This window comes from Aethina tumida, chromosome 1 (genome assembly GCF_024364675.1).
Source record: "Aethina tumida isolate Nest 87 chromosome 1, icAetTumi1.1, whole genome shotgun sequence".
NCBI classification, from domain to species: Eukaryota; Metazoa; Arthropoda; class Insecta; order Coleoptera; family Nitidulidae; genus Aethina; species Aethina tumida.
In genome coordinates, this window is record NC_065435.1 from 6,061,169 (window position 1) to 6,074,674 (window position 13,506).

At 30.6% G+C, this 13,506-nt stretch overlaps 2 protein-coding genes across 5 annotated transcripts in view; both read right to left on the minus strand.

The window, feature by feature from the left end:
• Positions 1-1,116: 1,116 nt before the first annotated feature.
• LOC109594882 (dual oxidase 2-like) lies at positions 1,117-9,276 on the minus strand. Its single transcript, XM_049961696.1, has 16 exons — positions 9,042-9,276; positions 6,373-6,531; positions 5,889-6,314; positions 4,960-5,839; positions 4,584-4,906; positions 4,387-4,524; positions 3,636-4,338; positions 3,352-3,582; positions 3,082-3,296; positions 2,800-3,030; positions 2,648-2,741; positions 2,263-2,594; positions 1,984-2,210; positions 1,776-1,925; positions 1,438-1,722; positions 1,117-1,382 (listed from the first exon to the last, which is right to left on the minus strand). Exons 1-16 carry the CDS (start codon positions 9,274-9,276, stop codon positions 1,263-1,265), a joined length of 4,749 nt encoding a protein of 1,582 aa, XP_049817653.1. The 3' UTR covers positions 1,117-1,262.
• A 2,482-nt stretch (positions 9,277-11,758) lies between these two features.
• LOC109594905 (very low-density lipoprotein receptor) overlaps positions 11,759-13,506 on the minus strand; it is a 67,057-nt gene continuing 65,309 nt past the window's right edge. For all 4 annotated transcript variants that reach the window (XM_049962519.1, XM_049962515.1, XM_020010169.2 and 1 more), the window contains one exon: positions 11,759-12,498. In XM_049962519.1, coding sequence (XP_049818476.1) covers positions 12,454-12,498 — 45 coding nt within the window. In that variant the 3' untranslated portion in view covers positions 11,759-12,453. The remainder of the gene's footprint in view (positions 12,499-13,506) is intronic.

Below are 13,506 nucleotides of genomic sequence, written 5' to 3' on the forward strand. Positions count from 1 at the left end.
ATTTAGAAACAACATTTTGCGACAAATGAAACGGGTTTCAGTGGATCCATTTATTTGTAACTTTATTTATCTCTTATCGTTCTTTGTTTATACAGCACTTTTTATAAAAGGATGCTTTCTTTCATGTCGGTGAAAGGGTTTTGCTCTTTCATCACTATGGTATAATTTAATCACTAGAGGACAGGTTGTGTGAACAACTTAGAAATCCTTTAAGCTTTGTGTCAGAAGAATGAATCAATAACCGAAAAATATTTATGAAATTTATTTATTTAATAAATAAATAAATATTTAGTATATAATTCTATTGGGAATGTATACTATTCTCAGTAATTTTTCTTAATATATATAAATAAATTGATTCAATTAAATGGTGTCCAAAATAAACTTCTCAAAAATTTTTAAATGAAAACGGTTTGCTTTATTTAATACAGAGAATAGTCTATTATATATCAATATGATAAAGTATGTTTTTTGTCTGATGGAAATATTTAAATAAATATTAGTTTATTTATTTTTTTATCTGTTATAGTCTGATATACTTTGTCATTTGTACGTTTTGGATGGGGAATTTTGCTAATCTTAAATTTATCTTATGCTATTCAATGCTAATTCAATAAATAATATTTTATAACATTTCAGAATTGTGGGATTATATATTTTCTCCAAGAAATGAATGTACCATAACAATAATGACTAATATATTAGTTTTTTTTTTTGGTTGAAAATATAAATATCTAAACTATTTGTTCGTAATCATACAAAAAAGTTAATTAATTACATTTAATATTAAGTATTTCCATCTCTGGATCAAACTGCAGCCCCATACTATCGTTATTACCAAAATTGCTGGACATAAATATAGTAACATTAATTTTAAAAGGGATTTTTAATGGTTAAATTTGTGTTACTTATTTTAACAGTAATATCCTTTTCGTTTTATAATTTTGATCCATCTCCATGTTATTTTAACCATTCTTGAAGAATAAGTACCCTTTATTAATTGAATATATTGGTATATAGTAACAGTACCACTTCATCAAATCATGATTAATTCTATTTCACCAATATAAAAAGGATCTCTTTTAAAGTATGGCTTACACAAACAACAAAAACTAAGTATGTTTTTATTATCATATAATTATTATAATTTCACATTTTTATTATCAAAAAATAAAAAAATAACACAAGTTTAAAAAACATGCAGTAATAATAAATTGTTCATTATGTTAAGTCCAAAATAAAATAAAATTTTTAGTGTGAAACTAAAAGTTTTTGTAGTGATGTTCAAATCTTTTTCCTGTTTGGCTCATATCTTTTGCCGCCCGTTCCACACTGTGAGTTAAAGTTGGTGGACCACAGCTGAATATTCCAAATCGATCAACCTAAAATCAAATTTATCACTACACATATATGTGAAACATGGAGATTAATACGTACATCGTTATGAATGTTTTCCACCGTCTTGAAGAACTTATTAAAATTGGGTCTGCTGAAGTGAGTGACCGCTTTCAAATTCGTGAACATCGATTTATTGCAAAATCTTTGGTAATGCTTTTCGCAAATGTACAACAGGATGGTCCTTAAGTCGTACTTCTGGTAGAACTGAGTTATGAAAATGTGACAACTGACTAATTGTTTCGTGTCCTTCTGTTCGACTTCTTGTATGATGTCCAGCATCCATTCAAATTGGGTTTGGGTGCGGGCTACCCAAATAAAGTACACCTGAAACATCGAATTAATTAATGCCAAAATAAAGCCACTGATGATTTATTAACCTTTTTGCAAATGTCGGTGTCTGTGCGGTATGTGATATCTTTTAAGATGCTGGCGAAAGGTGTGACTCCAATACCACCACCAATAAAAATGGACACTTCGTAGGTGTACCAATCTTGATGCCCTTCACCAAAGGGGCCGTCCACATAAAGCTGAAATAATTTGACTGTTTAAAGTATATTGCTTAATATTTAGTTAGTTAGAGCATACTTTTGGTAGTTCGTTTTCAGGCAAGACATTTTGATACACCTCTCTTATCAGCTTCGTCCAAGGACCAACTGATCTTATGTGCACAGTCAATTCCTTCTCTTGTGGACATGAGGATATTGTAAATGGATGGTACTCATTGTGGTTAAGAGCTGTGCAAGCAATTCTGAGCCATTGACCAGATTTGTACTGGAATCCTCGAGGTTTTGCAAATTTCAACATGGTTACATCTAAAACGATGATTAAATTAATTTGGTTAACATTTAGTTAATAATTACGTACTTGAAGGTAATATGTCTGCTTTCAACACGGGAATTTGGATCTTCTTCCTGCTAACACTTATTAATGTGTCTACTGTGAACAGAATTAATGGACCAAGAAGGAAGTAATAGGTAAAAGGGGCTTGAATCAACCTTCCAGTGCCATGAAGGATCATAAAGATGAAGAACAAAGGGTACAAGTTGTGGGTGTACCAAAACCAATTGTAAATTTTGGTTCTGACTATTGGAAGAGTAAAAGCATACATGACTGCCCAAATCAACGTTAGAACAATGCCAGTGAAACCTGTCATAGTTTGCCAGCACCAGTAGTGGAATTTTGGAAGTTCATGAGTCCTAAAATTATATCATTTTCAGTTTTAGACTTGGATGCACTTAGAACACCTTACGCATGGAAGAAATTCCTGAACAAGCATGTCAGATCGTCGGCAGTTTGAGTTGAGATGTGATAGAAATTAAAAGCGTGTCCTATTATATGCATCACTGAAAAATGATAAAATAATTGTACTAAAGTACTAACTACTGATTAGTTTTCACTTACATGTGAAAATGAAGGCCCATATACCGATATACTTGTGCATCGTAATGATTGAATCAAATGGGAAGTACTTATTTATATGGGTGGTTCTCAAGAAAGTAAGTGTATTCCGACACATTGTGACCAGTAAGGATGAGTACGTAAACATCATGGCAGAAGCAGCACCTCTTGTTATTGTTACTCCATATCCTGCTATTCTTCTAAGTCCAGAATGTTCTCTTTCCACCGAATAATCTGTTAAATTACTGTCAGTATGAGATAAAAATTAAAACTCTTGATACTTACAATAGGCCCTTTCAGCAAAAACTGCCAACAACACCAACGTATACAGCATCATATAGAAAATAGGTTGGGCATTCAGTTCGATGTATTTGACAATGAAAGAGGGCTCTGAATGAGTCTTTTCGAACATTTTCGTTGCATTTTCTTGTTCCTGGTCAATCACATTGGTTGAATTGTCTTCTTGTGCTTTACCTTGGAACCGTTTTAAATCTCTTCCTCTGAAATCCAAGAACATCCAATTTTCTGTTTGGCTTCAGGGATTAAACTACTCACACATAAATGCTTTCAATTTCTTTAGCGACATGTTGAAGATGAGTATCTCCAACACCTGAAAATCCTAAACTGGCAGCGTTCAAAATTTTTATTTCCGAACCCATTATTTGAAGGAAATCTTCAAAGGTAAAACTTCTCTTATGGTCCACGCGTGCCTTGGATAACATTAGTTGGATGGATTTTTCCAAATCTGAGTCCTGAACTTTACCCCCGCATGTCTCCAAAAATGACCTTGAAATACACAACATTGAAAACGTAATTTTGTACACAACATTTATGCTTACTTAATCATTGCCGTTAAATCAGGTTTTGACAGCTGCCCCGTGTTGTCAATGTCGTACATTTTGAACAGCAAATTTGCTTTTTTCCTTTCATCACCTTTAGCGAAAATTATGAGTAAATCCACGAACTCCCTGTAGTTTATCGTGCCACTTTTGTCGTGATCAGTTAGAGAGAACAATTTCCTCACGAACTCGTCGGTGGGTTTCATTCTTAGGGACTCAGCAAATTCCTCGAGGGTTAGTTGGAAGTGTACAATTTCCTTTGCCTGCTTACTATCCATGTTTAACAGCTCCTTGTTGCTGAGTTTGTTCATTTCGAACGCCTGGTCGAAGACAACTCTAAAGAACATTTCCAGTTTGGCTTGTCTGTCTTTCTTGGAACAAATGTTGATTGACTTGAAAGGCGTTTTCGTAATCTTCTCCCGTTTTAGGTTCAGTTTAGTTACTATTTCTTCTATTTTGCTTTCTAACTGATTACGTAGGTAGTTTGTTTCAAATTTCAGAACTAGGTCATATTTATCTTTTGCCTGTATTACTAAGGTTGGTTCATCTGATACATAATATATAGTTATTTGTTCACCTTCTTTCAGTGTGAAAGATCTCAATCTAGCTCCACTCACACCATCCAGCTCAATGCTGGTGTCAACAATTTTCACGATAACTCTTCTGGGACGGGTTCTGTTGTCTATCCATTCCAAGGCTGAAACTAAATTGGGGTTTAGCATTTTTTACTTTGTAAAATATATTCACCCACCAATTAACATGTTATCTCTTTTGCTATGTTGAGACCTCCTCATTACTGACATTCGATAGGTGTCGTTCCTTTTATTGCTTTCTTCTGTCTGTTTCTTATCATAATACCATATCAAAAAGAATATCACTCCAACGGTTCCTTTATTAAGTCATGTATTTTAGTATTTTTGAACTAGGTTACACATAAATGGTACTTACCGAAAACAAATGCTGAGACAAAGGTAAACGTCAGGATATAGGATACCTCACTATTTGAAAAATAATCATATGAACCACCTTGAAAGCATGTCTCATTTAAAGTTATATCATTTAATGCAGGTAAAGCTTTGTAAGTAATGTTGTTCATAAGTGCAAGTGTATTGCTTAATTTACATTTCGTTATAAGTTCTCCATCTACTCCTTCAAGGGGAGCTCTGAAGGGGTTTTTGGGAATGTCATCCTTATCCAGTTTTGTTACTGCCATGATCACGTCATAAATAGATATTTGATTTATCCTATCTACTTCTTCCTTTGTAAACAACCTGCAATTTGATTGATTAATGATTTTAACAACGGATTATATTAATCTACTTACCCATTCATTTCATAATTTTCGTACCAGAACCTGTCGGCATTTCTAATTCTTTTAAATTGGTCTTGAATAATGGTAGAAAAAAGTGGCCCTGGTCCAGACGTGGTCGTTTCCCAGATTCCCCCTACCCAAACGTCAATATTCTTATCGTCATTATTGTATAATGTCTTCAATTCTTGAATTTCTTGTGGTGTGCGACCGAAAGCAGAGAAGCCGTCAAAGCTCATTCTGGGTAAACCAAAAGCTTGCCTCGCCGTGTTGTAGTCCGGCAACCCGTGGTCTCTTCCTCTTTGAATATTGACGGCCATCAGATCCCTTCTGGGAAACTCCAGCGGCCCAAAAACGTTCCCTCTTAAATCCTCAACAATCTTGTTGTCCTCCTGCTCGCAAAACTGAGAAGTCATGCCCATTATAAGCCGATCAATGTCGATTATATCCGACCCCTCCTCTTTGAGCATCGGTTCCTGAGGCCGCCAAAAAATGTTGCAGGTACGAACGGAATTCTTGCCCCAGCTGTCGAATTTGGTCTTACACCCGGACCGGATGTAATCCCTGAGGTAAACTCCGGGCGTCACCAACGTGTGGCCGAACCTGAAGGCGGCCGATTGGAAGAACTGATCGATCTGGGGATCGATGCTCGGATCGTATTTGTAGGGTCCGAGCGCCTTCGTGGTGCCCGGAACCCATTGGTCCAGCCACTCGTACATGACGATTCGCTGCTGGGTGGCTATGGTCCATTTTCTGGCCTCGTTGAACACCTTCTCGCTGCTCCAGTCTTTGTGCGTTTGGGCGATGTGGTCGGCTAGGTAGTTGTGCCAACGGAACCACAGCACGCCGAACGTTAGCAGGAAGGCGTTCTCGTTTCCACGTGGGTTACCCAGCTCTAAAATTACAATTGCATGACGGAATTTTAACGTTAACTATCAACTTACTGAAAAATCTGGATACTTTGGCCGTTTCGTGGTTCCTTACGTGGTCCGCGTGATAGAAGGGAGGAGGTGGGTTAGCCATGGGTAACCTTTGTGTGTTGAAGGCAGGAAATCTTCCCGCATATGAAGTGGCCAATCGTCCACCAGGTACAATTTTGCCGTTTTCATCAGTTCGGAGTTGATCAGCCCATTGTTTGGTTATTCCGTAAAACAAATTCCCATCTAAATAAGGAGTGATTTCATTCAACTGTTGTCTGGGATTGTTGGGACTGAATCCTGTTCTTTGGTCGTATCTCGTTCTGAGCAAAGGTAGTTCCGTGTGATTATATTGCTTCCGATAAATGTGGTCTTCGGGTATGCCTATGTTGAAGTATTCCGGAGGACAAGCAGGTCTTTGAGCATCCAAGATTTCTTCAACGACTTGTTGACCTGAAATATTACCGTAGGTGGTACCGAAACAATTCTCTTGTCATTCAATAGTCGTTACCAAAAAATACAATAAAGGCGTTACGCCCAAGTTGGGATTGCGTTCCTGTTACTCCTTTTAACAGTCTTTCACTCAGGAGGAGGGGATTTGGACGACCCTCGACGGGCTGGTAAACTCCATCCGCGTAAGCATTTGCAGCCCTCCTCAAAAGGGGTCTGTCTGTAAGACAATATTTTTATATTTGTAGTAAAAAAGAACACACTTCGTACATTTAATTGAAATTTTTTGAAGTTCTCATAGTAAAATAGACAGAGTAGTCCAATTTAAATGGTTCATCTAAGTTATTGTCAAACGTTTGAAAAATGCCTTCTTATTAATATAATCCTTTAATAAGGATGTTTGGTTTACCCGATATAAATATAAAATATACGTATTTCCCATTACAATCACTGATTTAATTATAAATGGAACAAAAAAACATTAAATGTTTTAGTTTCTGAGGTGTCATATAACTGACAGGATATTTATATCCTGTGGTTTTGTTATTTACACGTGATTCATATTTGATATAAAAAAATTAAAGTACTGATAACGTGTAAAGTCCAACATTTTAACACTTTGATGTAACAAACCAAAAGTTTTCAATTTCAATATAATATTCATAATTCAATGTTTATTATATTTTTAATATTCAGATACATTGATTTTTAAATTCTGCTCAGTCATAATTAAATAAGATAACATTAAAACTAAAATATACATGATACGCATACAAATATATTTAAATGATTGAGTGTTAATTCAGTTAAATATACTATATGTGTATACATACATATTAGAATATTTATAATTTAAGATAAGTGTGTAAATATATTTAAAAAAAATTGAATGTTCATTAATTTCTGTTTATATTAATTTATTTTAATGGATATTCGAATAGTATACATGATAATTGAATGCTCACTTGCTCAAATGAATATTTGAATATTATACTAGAATATTTGTAATTTAAGATAGGTATATAAATATATTCAAATAATTGAATGTTGATTAATTTCAATGAATATTTAGTATAAATGTGTATATATTCGAATATTTATGATTTGAAATAGGCGTAATTGAATATTTATTTCTTCAAATGAATAGTCAAATATCATTCATGTATACATATTAGAATATTTGTAATTTAAGGTAAATATATAAATATATTCAAATAATTGAATGTTCATTAATTTCAACGAATATTCAAATAGTATACATATGTATATATTCGAATATTGATGATTTGAAATAGGTGTAATTGAATATTTATTTCTTCAAATGAATATTCGAATATCAGTCATGTATACATATTACAATATTTGTAATTTAAGGTAGGTATATATATTCAAATAATTGAATCTTCATTAATTCCAATGAACATTGAAATAGTATACATGTGTATATATTCGAATATTTATTATAATTTAAAGTAAGCATAATTCAATACTCATTTATTCAAATCAATATTCAAATATCATAGATATATACATATTAGAATATTTAAAATTTCACGTAAGCATTTATAATAATGATTATTCGAGTATACATATTCGAATATTTATAATTTGAAGTAAGAATAATTGAATAGTTATTTGCTTAAATGAATATTCGAATTTTATACTTATATACATATTAGAATATTTATAATTTAAGGCAAGCATATTCAAATAATTGAATTTTCATTAATTTCAATGAATATTTAATTAATATACATCTTAATCAAAAGTAAACGTAATTGAATATTTTTTGTTGAAATGAATATTCGAATATCACACATATATTTATATTAGAATATTTATAATATAAGTATTTAAATATATTCAAATAATTAAATGTTCATTAATTTCAATGAATATTCAAATAGTATACATGTATACATATTCGACTATTTATAATTTAAAGTAAGTATAATTGAATTCATTCATTTGTTCAAATGAATATTCGAATCATCATATATACATATTCGAATATTTATAATTTAAAGTAAAAATAATTGAATATTCATTTGCAAAAATGAATATTCAAAAATTATACATGTATAAAAATTAGAATATTTTAAGGTAAATATATAAATATATTCAAATAATTGAATGTTCATTAATTTCAATGAATATTCGAATATCATACATATATACATATTCGAATATTTATAATTTGAAGTAAGAATAATTGAATACTCATTTGCTCAAATGAATATTCGAATATTATACATGTATACATATTAGAATATTTTAAGGTAAGTATATAAATATATTCAAATAATTGAAAGTTCATTAATTTCAATGAATATTCAAATAGTATATTGTGTGTAGATATTCTAATATTTAAATAAGCATAATTAAATATTTATTTGATCAAATGAATATTTGAATATCATTCGTGTATACATGATGAATGATCGTTCACTCAATTAAGGTAATCATAAATATATTCAAATAAATGAATGTTCTATTTCATATTCAATATATTCAATATTCGAATATTGTGCATATATACATATTCGAATATTTATAAATTAAGGTAAGCCTATACATAAATTCAAAGTCATTCATTTAAATGAATATTTACACATAAACAAATTCAATAACTACACAATCAAATGAATGAATGAACAGTCGAATAATTTTATTTTAAAATTTCTACCTATACCCAAATATTGCAAGTCTATTTTCTTTGATTCCACTCACCAATCGCTCCGGAATCGGGACGTGCGAAGTTGTTATAGAAACCGTCGTATCCTTCATATTCATATTCCCGATTTGGTGCCGTGTTACCTATCAACCAGGATGCGAACGATGTAACTTTCGTCCTGTTTTCGAACGAACTCGGCCAATTGGGCAGTTCCGTATCCTTCGTCGGTTGAACATGTTCGAGTGATAATGTTAGAATAACGACGAGCAATCGGTCCAGTCGCAGGAACATCATGTAGACGACTGAATTCCCCGGTGACGATATCTTTATAGGAAATGAATTTATCTTATCTTTTTTAATTATTTTTCCTTACAAAAAGGAAGCTCGTGTTGCACATTTGTGGATATATACCCGGTATGATATTGTCTCATCTGAGGATGACTGGTCCATTCCGATCGACATTTATTTTGGTAAAATTGTATTATATTTTGGTCAATGTATTTTAGAGATCGAGTCGAGGATCAATAAGTGGTTCTTGGCTAATCTTTATTACTTCGATAAAGTGCACTTAATTCCTTGGTATCAGCACAACGGTTGAGTTAGGAGGGACTAGGCCAATACCGTTGTGCAAATATTAGGAAAATTTATTTTTAATAAACAGGTAAACATTTATCAGTATATTGTGAAACATGTAATAATTTATTTTTTGTTGTGTTGTGGTAATTTAATGTATCTTTGTTATTAAGCACGAATTTTGTAGATGAATGTTAAATAAAGAAAGAGATGAACCATGTTAATGTTAATAAATGTGGATCATTTAAATAAACACGATTAATTGTTACAATCAAACCAACCACAAATTTAAGATAGTCATAAACAATAATATTTTAAAGTTAAGAACTACGAGTAGTAACAAAAATTTTGAGAAAATAATTAATAATTTTAAAAAGTTTTTAATAATATTGTAAATTTTACTGAATTTATCTTTTTTAAAGGAGGCCCACACAAAAAAAGATATTATGTCACATTTCACATCTTGTTGATAGGTGTTATTGACTTTAAGATATTCTGTATATCATTATGTCAACTATGCAGAAAATGTATTTTGATAGTCTGTCTGAAAGCAAAATTCCCAGTACATTTTATAACCGCCAGTCAATATTTAAAGCTAATTTTAGATTATTGGATAAGATTATACCGGATTTGGAAATCATAATATTTTTAATGTGAATCTACGTAACAATTGTGATACTATAGACATTGATATTTCCTTTACTTCTCTATAAATCTCTCGTGAATTAGCCTAATGAATCACCCACCCTGTGTATACAGTGGTAAATTTCAAATAGACGATCAACCTTGTTAGTTGTAATAGATAAAACTGAAAGATTGTTTTTCATAACTGAGACTGGTTTATTGTAAAAGTAAAAATTTTAATTGGAAAATTAAAATTTGTTATTGCCTCTATTCATTTCGTTATCATTTGTTGGCGAAAATAGGTAAGTTCACCATTTAAAAGAGAAAAAAACAAGATACAACAATGTTAAGATGATCACAAACAATTATATTTTAAAGTTGAGCCATGAGCAGTACCAAAAAATTTAAGGCAATAATTTTAAAAAGCTCAAGCTTTTAGTAATATTGTAAATTTTATTGAATTTATATTTATGTAAAAAAATGTGATACGAGGTTTTAGTTTTGATATTAAATTTCATTCAAATCTTGTTCATAATTGTCATTAAGGAACTGATAAAAATAAATTGTTTAAATGTTTTTTGTGCTAAGGAAAAATTGTCAGTACACTTTTTACCACCAGTCAATAATTAAAGTTAATTTTAAAATAGTGATAAATAAAATTGTTGTAAAAATGCTTTGAAATTTATTATCCTGGATTTGGAAACAATAATGTTTTTTTAATGTGTACCAATAATCAATATTACAATTGTGGTACTACAGACATTTTAATTGGTCACTCCATATGTGAATTTTTTTTTAATATAAATAAATGAGAACAAGACTAGAAATCTCTGGTGAATTAGATGAGTAGACCTGTTATGTCAAATTTTAAAGAGATCAACTTCGTCAGTTGTAATAGATAAACTGATATTTTGTCAAATTTTTCATAATTTTTGTCTGGTTTAATGAAAAAGCTACATAAATTTAAATTTTATTAAATTAAAACAATTATTTGTTGCAATTAATTTATTTTAATAGCTATAATTTGTACCAAAAAATTTTAGAAAATAATTAATAATTTTAAAAAGCTCGAAGCTTTTAATATTTTAAATTTGAATTAGCCAGATGAATCACCGTATAATGTGCATATAGCCATTATTATAGCCACTTATTAATGAGTTATAGACCTGTTGATATCAAATTTCAGATAGATAATCAACTTGAATTTGGTTTATTTTAAAAGCTTGATGAAAAAGTTTAAATTTGTTACTGTGTGTAACAATATTTTGTACATACATGATGTTTTCTGGTATAAAGATAAATTTAGTAAAATTTACAATATTTATCTTGTTGTGTAAATAACAATGAAAAGAATGCTCAAACTTATCTATATAATAAAATCAACTTTTTCGAAAATAAAATTTATGCAAATTGTCGTTTATTTAAATAATGATAGTGTATCAATCTATCAATTCATAAATAGGTTTACAATATTTGTGATGTTCGAGGTCTGAACAATAAATTCTCGAAACTAACATGGGCTCCCATATTGAGTAAATATTATGTCGACCAAAAGGATAAATGAATAAAACACCTCTAATTTTATAATACATATATTGCCGTTTCAAAATTTCAAATAAAACAATTTAAATAAGATAAATAATAAAAAAATAATCTAAAAAGTAATATCCCTTACATATTCATTATATATAAATAAATTAATCACAGAATTTTAGAGTTACATTAAAACTTAGCAGGTATTGTTTCAATTTTGATTAGCATTCAACATATTCATTTAACATAGTGATGTAACTATCTCGGCTTGAGATTAATTTTAAACAATTTTTAAATGTTCAATATATACATATAATATCAGGAACAAAACAATTATAAATAAAAATATTTAAGGTACAAATTTATCAACTAACACTGAGAAATCATGACTACATAAAAATTTATATAATTAATTACATTTATAACTAACATATCTTTGGACAATTGACCATTCTTTTTTAATTACTTACTAATAAAAACAATTCCAAAACAAAAAAATAAAATTATTTAATACTTCAACCAACCAATAGTTAACAATTTGGCACGGACGAATCCAACGCAATTCAACGGTGCCAAACATCTATAAAACTGAAGCCCCCTTTTAATTTAATTTTTTTTTTGTGACTAACGCTTGTTTGTTCATGACGGCTAATTTCAAGTGAATTTCAAAAGAATGGCGCCTTTAAGTCTTTCAAGTTTCACCATAATTGAGCACATAAAATCTAAATCAATCACTTTTTAAACTGGGTCACTCGGGTTGGCACTAGTTAGCGGCTGTTGAGCCTGGAACACACAAAAGGGAAACTCCAATTGAAAAATTTGTGAAATTATAATAAGCGGGAACAGATTTACATTTTGTCTTTTTTAAGGGAGCGGGGGTAACAAGAGCAGGCAAAAATAAAACAAAAGTGGGATAACAATGAAATGATGTGGAGAATTAAAGGGCACAGTAACAAAAGCTGTTTACTCACCGATTTATGTGATATCATGACGCGTGTAACAAAATTATAATATAGAAACGAGTTCTGAATGAAATAATGGGTTAATAATAAACAATCGAGGTAAGTAACGAGCATAAACATCCCATTGAGAATTAGGGGTGGATGGTTGTACTCGCAGTTGTACATTCACAATAATTAAATGTTTTTGTTATATATACAAACAACATTAAGACAAATTTAAAGCACACATACATGAAATATCTACCAGTTAGTACTTACTTATAGTAATAAATAATACTTTTTCCTTAAGTTAATCTTTTATAGCCTTAAGTGAGCTATGTGTAAATGTTGGCACAGCATTTTCTTTAATAAATAGATTACAAAAATATTACAATCGCAATCCAATAGAAAGCTAATACTGATGGACAATAGTATATTTATTATTATTATTATAAAAATGTCACTTGTTCGTTAAGAATAATTTTTAGTTAATGGCGAAATATCAACACATCATACAAAGCACGAGTTTAATAAATGAAACATTAAATACAGTCACTATACTACTTAGGCGTTTAATTTATTGGACGTATTAGGGGAGGTTTTATAGGCCCTTGGTACTACTTCACTACTTAATCAATTAAAATTAAACGTGCGTGTAGGACGTTTTGATATTTCCACACAATACGCTCCATAAAAACGGAAAAATCCTAATAAATTTTCCTTCTAGCTAAAAATGACGTAAACCTGACAACTGCCTGAAATTACAAAACTGTACTTGAATGGAGAGTCTCCAGAAACAACATAAAACTTGAGCTATGTACAAGTCAAATATTAATAGTTAATGCTAATA

What these genes read in the sequence shown, in the direction of transcription:
- LOC109594882 (XM_049961696.1), bottom strand. Translation starts at nt 9,276, where the DNA reads ATGTTCCTGCGACTGGACCGATTGCTCGTCGTTATTCTAACATTATCA. An exon ending in CGCCTTTATTGTATTTTTTG is followed by an intron (nt 6,315 to 6,372) that starts GTAACGACTATT and finishes GTAATATTTCAG; the next exon opens with GTCAACAAGTCGTTGAAGAA. An exon ending in ATGGGCCTTCATTTTCACAT is followed by an intron (nt 2,742 to 2,799) that starts GTAAGTGAAAAC and finishes ATCATTTTTCAG; the next exon opens with TGATGCATATAATAGGACAC.